General features: G+C 30.7%; 1 protein-coding gene across 1 annotated transcript in view; it reads right to left on the bottom strand.

Annotated features, from left to right (window-relative positions):
• Positions 1-386: 386 nt before the first annotated feature.
• The window catches only part of LOC143075580 (uncharacterized), a 31,106-nt gene continuing 23,080 nt past the window's right edge, over positions 387-8,412 (bottom strand). The window contains exon 6 of the mRNA XM_076251046.1: positions 387-1,151. Coding sequence (XP_076107161.1) covers positions 922-1,151 — 230 coding nt within the window. The 3' untranslated portion in view covers positions 387-921. The remainder of the gene's footprint in view (positions 1,152-8,412) is intronic.

Below are 8,412 nucleotides of genomic sequence, written 5' to 3'. Positions count from 1 at the left end.
ATGTAACTGTATAAACACTTGTAACCATTTATCATTTGGGGTATCTATGATGAGTTTATTTACAACCACTGGTTCGAAACCACTGCTGGTGGAGTTTTAATTCAACGAGGCACCACCAGCCCAGTAGTCAGCACTTCTGTGCTGACATGAATTATCATTGATATGTTCATATTTATAAATTAAAAGTTTACAAAACGTTTGAACTTTTGAAATACTAAGACTTTTCTACCTCAGGAAGAGATAACCTTAGCTGTATTTGGCAAAACATTTCGGAATTTTGGTCCTCAATACTCTCCAAATTCATTCTTTATTTGGCCTTTTTAACATTTCGAGTGTCACTGATGAGTCTTTTGTGGACAAAACGCGCGTCTGGCGTAAATACAAAATTTAATCCTGGTATCTATGATGAGTCTATTTGTTGTAGTTAATTGTTCTGCCACGTTAAATATTAATAGTGTTGTTGAATATAAGAAAAATATGTTATAACCAATTTTGTAAAGAAAGCAGGATACATAGATTCATTTGATATTTGGGTATAGCCGTAAGTTCATACAAATTGCTCAATAACAGCAGAGAAAACGCAAAACAAACTGATTCATTGTTTATTCCTGATAGATATTCCATTTGCCTTTACACTCAAAACCAAGTTGCAGTAAAAAATTAAAAATAAAACTAGCTTCAAACGCTGGCTTTCAAATGGTAATTTACTTAATAATAATAATTTTATCGAGGCAAGCTAAAAGCATTCTAACCAAAAAAAAGGTATACAATAATTTAAAGTTTTCAAATTATTGTCAGTTCAAAAACCTATTTATGCTTCCAATTCACGAAAACAGATGCTCGATGAAGATGTGATACCATTAAAACAAAGTAAGCTTTAATATTGTCACAAAAATAACATGTGTAAAATAAGTGATACTTTTACACATTTCCCATGCGTATCATCATGATTGATGTTTTAATACTGTCATATTGTGACTTCCAGTGATACCACGAAATTCCTGCTGCATTTTTTCCTTTATATTGACCGTTCAGATTAGAATGATAACAGCCACCATACCACCAACTTCCCGTATAATTCACTGCGCATTTTCCTCTGTTGTCATCCTTTGTACTGAATGTCCTACCGTTATGGTAAGCCAGACTATCACCTTCAAATGACAAAGAATTAACTTAGCATTGTGGACAAATGTCATAAGCTCCATTAATTCCATATGTGAAAATCAAGCAAATGTAGTCGACACAATCAGTTTATTTGTGATTTATATTTAGCAATAACAACATATTCTTCAATTTTTCTGTGACTACCAAACTTGGATTTCATCGATTGTTTTAAAGCTTAGATAATATGATTCATAGTTTCTGATGTGTGATTTGATTTTCCGGTAACCTACATTATAAAAATGAGAATGGAAATGGGAAATATTTGTTTGTTTTAATTGTTGTTTTATATTGGGGGAAGGGTTATCGATACCAACAAAATAAAATAAAAATACAGAAGTAGGAAATACAAAATTAGTAATAAAACTAGAAGCAGGCTCCATAGCCGATGTCTATATCTCCAATAAAGGACACTCTCCATTATTGTGAACATGGGATGTTGGATGTCAAAATTTATGCATTGGTTGTTATAACCTCTGGACTAGCTTTCAGAGACTGCGGGTACTCTTATTCTGGTCCTTTGTATCTATTGTTTGATGTGAGACGGAATTATTCTTTTTTTTATTAGTACCGATTTGTTAAGTTAAGCTCTTTGCAACCGATTTTTACACTTTGTTCTTATGTTTTTTTGTTTGTTAAATCCAATGTTAAGGGGAGTATTGAGCACTCACAAACATGTTTGACCCCGCTATTTTTGTAAACGTCTGTCCTTCATAATGGGGTCTCTAGTTCAGTGGTTGTTGTTGATTCATGTCTGTCATATTTGTTTTCGTAATTTTATGAACTAGGACGTTAATTCTTAAGGCCGTAAGGTAGTTCATGATTGTGTTTTAATCAACTTCATTTGACCTCTGATGGATAGTTGTTTAAATTGAAATTATACCAAATATTCGTATCTCTTTTAATAGAATTTACTGTAAGTTTAATTACTCTTATTAGAGGTCTTGTCTTACTGATCAAATTGTCTTTATATCTCTTATATGTTACAAGATAAAAGGTTAACACACAAAATGGGTAAAAAATCATCATTAAAGAGCAATTGCTCTGATTAGGAAACGACTGTGAATTTCAGCCATGTCGATTTATTTGTAGATCTTTATTTGCTGACTATTTTTTTTTATTATTGATTATATTTTTTGCAAAAATTGAAGGTAATCTGTGAGGAAGAATATTATCAAATACATGTTATTCCTATCTAATTGATAATAGTCGTAATATGTTATCATGGTTATATAATTGCACTTGCAATTTCAATTTCAATAACCTAATACACAAATGTGTCGTTCATATATTTTGATAGAAAAGTTTCTATTTATCAGTAACGATCGAGTAAAATAAGTAAAAAAGGCAAAATAAAGAGCGAAGTTGAAGAGCATTGAGGACAAACAATTCCTACAAGTTTTGACAAATACAGCTCAGGTAATCTATTTCTGAGGTAGAAAAGATTTATTATTTCACAAGTTTTTTACGCATTTAATTTATAATTATGACCATGTCAATGATAATTCATGTCAACACATAAGTGCTGAATACTGGGCTTGTGATACCCATAGGGAATAAGAAGTCCACCAGCAGTGATAGTGACCAAGTGGTTGTAAATAAACTCATCATGGATACCAGTAATGATTTTTTTATTTGCGTCAGACGCGTGTTTCGTCTACAAAAGATAGAGATGCCAGTTTAACGTTATTTTGTTTCAAGTGACTGATATCACTGGAAAATGACCATTGTTGTTAATTAATTGCTAATCTTTTATCTTTTATATGTAGCATTTCTTTTTGTTATTATTTTTTTATTTCTTTTACTATCTTTGTTTTTATTGAACATCGTTTCGTTTTTATTTTATCGAGTCGAAAGAAAACTTACGTGAACGTCTTTTTTAACTGGGCGGCACGTTTTTTTCTGGAGGTCACTTTCCGGTTCCTATTTATGCTCACCAGCAAAAGAATTTGACAAAACTTCAGAGATAATGTTTAAGTAGAAATATCTATATTTTTTGGAAACGACTACAATTTTTAATTCCTCGATGGCATTTTAGTCTAGTTAAAGTTATTTTAAAACGATTTCTGACAAGGAACATATTTATTTTTAGGCAATTTTAACTGCCTCTCAACATGGCAGAGCAGCGTCAACAGACATCGTACGAAATCAGCGATCGTGTAAATATCGGTAGGAATAAATATTATTACCGTATATCCGAAATTATTTTAATTGAAATTAAAGTTTTTTTAATATGTTTCCAGTGTTTTACTTGCATGCAATTGTAGATGTACATGCCATTCATGAATTGTAAGAACCTCCACCCTTTCATTTTATAAAAGCAAGTCACAATTGTGATAAATTACATAAATAAGAAATAGTTAAAGACTGTTTAAATTTAAATTCAGGATCCCCATCTTTTGTGCCTGTGGCCCAACTGACAGAAGAGAAAAAAGTTTGGAAGTACTTATCCTGCAAGGGAGTTAACAGACACATGATACATTCTATTCTCATCAATTGCATGTATACCGGTTAGTATTTTATATAGTAAGATTAGCTACAGTTAATTATAAATTTCATATAATTTGCATTTCGTAATCAGATTTATTAGACATAATTAGTCGGTAACCGTAAATGACAGCATTATACTGAAAACATTATCATGATTATGGGCTTCAAATATATTAATTAAATAAATTTTCATATTTATAATCAATGACTTTTTTCACGTGTTTTTGTATTTGGCAAAACTTTTAGGAATTTTGGTCCTCAATGCTCTTCAACGTCGTACTTTATTTGGCCTTTTTAACATTTTTGGATTCGAACGTCACTGATGAGTCTTTTGTAGACGAAACCCGCGTCTGGCGTACATAGATTTAGTCCTGATATCTATGATGAGTTTATTTACACCATGTACATATATTCACCAAAAACATTTAGATATATGTATACAAAATTAAACTCCATGAAAAATAAGCAAAGACTGATTTCAAGAAAAGAAGAGAGAAATAAATACTGTACTTTTCGACATCTCTTTTATTTTTAAATTTTCCTGTGTTTTGTAATATGCAGATTCATTACGTCATATATAAATGTGTAAATATATATACACAACTTTTCAACATGATAACTAGAACTGTTTCTTTGTGGTCCCTCTGATTTTTTTTCAGTATATGATTTATGCACTTTGCTGGTCAGTGGTGAGATGCATTGAAGACATCGCTGGACGATTGTGGTCTCTATGGAACAATACTTTGATGCCTAATCCTATATATTTATGGTGTTTAAAAAAAAACAAGTAACTTTCCTTTAATCTTAAAATCTAAGGCATCTTTAAAAATAAGTGCCTACTAATAGGTGACTCTTGCGATTGTTGCATATAATGATATGTAATTTAAAGAACTTTATCAGAAATGCAATCAACGGTTACTATTTATTTTTAAAATGTTGATGGTCAACGTTTCAAACAATTAATAACATTACTAAGAAGCACACCAATATTACATTTGTACATTTGAAACTCATGAAATTTTGATGCTTTTTTTTTTTAGATGATTGGAGTTTAGACAAGTCGAAGTAGAATGTACGGCAATAATATCTGTTTTGATATTGTGTGAAAACGGTTGTTGAAGATAGTGTAGAACTCTCTTTTAAGGAAAAAATGCCTATTATTTTAGAAAATCTTAATTATAGTAGTGTAAATGTGTCGGTATTTCTATGAAAAAATCGAAACAAAATGAAAGCGGTTTTTAAGAAAAAGGATTGCTTTCAAAGATGTTGGTCCCATATGTGAAAAAGAGGGTATCAGTTTGGATTGGTTGAAAAATCCATCTCCTATACCAAATAAAATCAATGTAACAAATGGTCTTATTGTTGAATTGAGAAAAGTAAGAATGCAACATAGTCAACATGATAGTATATTACACAAAACAGTTGCATTGTGGGTTCAATTTTTATGTCATTTAAATTACACCCCCGACTCCGATGGGTCAAAACGCAATATTGATTCAGTTTACAAAAAAAATGTCAAAGATTTCTTTGCATAATAGGCAAAATGTCAGTGCCCACTTGACAGAACAATATATTCCCCACTCAGAAAAGAAATACCTGGTGCAATTTTTACTCAAATGAAAAAAGGACTAGTTCAGAAAAGGTTGACAATCAAATATTTCAAGACTACATCAATAACGCTTCTCATAAGTTTGCAGAACAAATTAATATTATTATTGACCTTGAAAAAAAATGGAAAAAAAAAGACAACAGAAATTTAGTTCAAACTTGAGGTAATTTAAAATAAAAAGAAGAAAAGAAAAAAGTAACAGCTAAATACACTGATAATCTATCAAAAATGTCTGAATTATCAACAAGAAATGTAAACTGAAACGTAAGCAAACACGTATTTCACTACTAACATCTGAAAATTAAAAAAAACATGAAAAAGAAATGAAATATTTAAGACAAAGAAATAAGAACATAAAAAGAAGGTAAAAAGGACAATCAGCACTTCTGAGATATTACCGGAGCAAAAACCCCATAAAAAGAAAATAGTAATGAAACTGCTGACTCAATAAATAAATACGGTATAAGGATGGATTCAGATATGGTAAACAGAATGAAATATTTGGAAATGAAAATGAAATATTTAAAGAAAATATTGAAAACTTAATGGAATCACAAATAGTTCAAACATTTCATGGGGGAAAATCTAATAACACTATTAGGGAGGCATATGCTTCACGTCTATCCATGAACGTTGGAGTATGTAACGTTGAAAAAATTGTACGCACTGTTTTAGAAAAAATGGGGGGGGGGGGCTAAAGGTTGATCGTTTACCAAAAAATCATTTGCAGAAACTATGTCAATAGAAGCAAAAATGATAGCACAATTGCAGGCAACAGAAGCAATGCTTAGTAGCAAAAATAACACTCTACACACAGATGGAACAAAAAGGGATGGTCGTAAATTTGGGGGCTGCAAATAGGAACTGATAGTGGTCAGTACAGTATCAGTTTGGTTGAAATGTTGCGTGGGGATACAGAAAACATTTTATAAATTATTGATTTAGTAATTACAGATATGGAAAAACCTGTACATGAAAATTACACTGAAAAAATGAATTATTGTTGTCAACACAAAATACAATGACAGACATACACATAGTTAATACTTATTTTAAAACATCACTGGAAAATATTAAACAAGAATGTATAACGAACAGCTCTGACAATTCTGAAGAAATACGGAAAAAAATATCAAAATTAAATGGTTTTAAATGTAACCTGCACATTCTAGTAATCTTAGCGTCACAGGCGGAATCAGGCTTAAAGTTATAGGAACAGAGTGTACTTGATTCTGAAAGTTTTCATCAGTTTACATACAACTAAAACACTTCTGATTTTATTCGTGCAAGTACACAGTTGAAGTTCAAAGTCCAGTTGAATTAAAAATGGTCACAGAATAAATTTACTATTTTGCATGGGAGAAACAGTTTTTTTCATAGAGAACACATCAAAGAATTTATTCATTCATTTTTCAGCATAACAGAAAGGAATTCATCAATAACTTCAGTCTATTACTATGTAGATAATGCAGTTTATCTTGCTGGTTGTAGGGCATTTGGAATGTTTTATTGTTATATGTTTTATGTGTTGATGGTACTCATAACTTTGGATTTGCTTGGTTTTTTTATGTGGTGGTATGGTACTCATAACTTTGTATTTACTTGTTGCATGTTTTATGTGGTGATGGTACTCTGAACTTTGATTTGCTTGTTTTTTTATGTGGTGGTATGGTACTAATAACTTTTTATTTACTTGTTGCCTGTTTTATGTGGTGATGGTACTCATAACTTTGTATTTACTTGTTGCATGTTTTATGTGGTGATGGTACTCATAACTTTGCATTAACTTGTTGTATGGTTTTTGTGGTGATGGTACTCATAAGTTTGGATTTGCTTGGTTTTGTTATGTAGTGGCATGGTACTCATAACTTTGTATTAACTTGTTGCATGTTTTATGTGGTGATGGTACTCATAACATTGTATTTACTTGTTGCATGTTTTATATGGTAATGGTACTCATAACTTTGTATTTACTTGTTGCATGTTTTGTGGTGATGGTACTCACGACTTTGTTCCTACTTGTTGCAAGTTGGTAATTGTACTTAACTTTGTATTATTTGGTTGCATGTTATGATGTACATGTATTGTGTAAAGGTCTTACTTGGTGATGGTTTCTTGTTAATTAAAATATGAAGCAAGATTCAGGAATTAGTTTTATCTTTTATTTATTTGTGTATACAATAAGGTGTTCATCTTGGAAGTCTCATTGATTGTGCTTATAACAAATGCAAGATGTCTTTGGTTGTATCAAAATGACAGTCAAATCTTAGACTTGAAAATTGGTATTAGTTTTTTCTACAATAAGATTAACTTTGAACACTGTATTCAATATTATTAAGAGCAAAGGATTTTTTTAGCCAGTCAGATACTGATTTACTGCCAGAAAATAGTGTCTAATAGTTGTGTGAGGTGTTATCTTGTGAATTAACATATTAATAAGATCAGGTTATTATGTCTTGGTACAACATATAATAATATCGCAACAAAATTAAATGATCTATTTCAACAAATGTACCCGAAAATTTAAATACACAGCTGTAAATCATTATCCTTGCTACAAATAAATCAGTCAGAGCTCTAACCTTACAGAATACAATCAATAAAATAAAAAGGTGGATGCAAGACAAACATTTAAGTATCAAGATTTTAAAATCGGTAGAAAAATGAGCAAGCAGTGAGTGAAAATGTGATTTTACGAGGAAAAAAATGTCAAAATGTCGGCCTATTTTTACTTTCAAATATATACATTTATCAAAATCATATCTAGTGATATTTCACAATGTTGTATCTCAATTTTCATCTTGATAACTTGCACAATTTTAAAGAAATGACAGATTTTGTTGTTTTTTGGTACAAAACAAAGCTAATTCAGGTCTTAGTAAATTGGTGCCATTCAGATTTATTAGCAAAAATTGGTGCGACATCATATTTAGAGACTAAGAAATTATTTTTTTTTTCTACTCCGTTATACCAAGATTTCAGATTTAAACAGACCATGCAAAACATATAGTGAATTTAGAACAATTCTTAGTTGTTTGGGTCATTTAGTAGAAAGTTATGCTTCAACATGGCTATCAATACCTTTTGGTAATATCAAAATGGACGATTCAAGGTTGTTTGATGCTGATAACAAATCTTTTACTAACATATGT

This window comes from Mytilus galloprovincialis, chromosome 5 (assembly GCF_965363235.1).
Source record: "Mytilus galloprovincialis chromosome 5, xbMytGall1.hap1.1, whole genome shotgun sequence".
NCBI lineage: Eukaryota > Metazoa > Mollusca > Bivalvia > Mytilida > Mytilidae > Mytilus > Mytilus galloprovincialis.
Note: the sequence above shows the minus strand (reverse complement) of the source record. Positions and strands in the feature narration are given on the sequence as shown.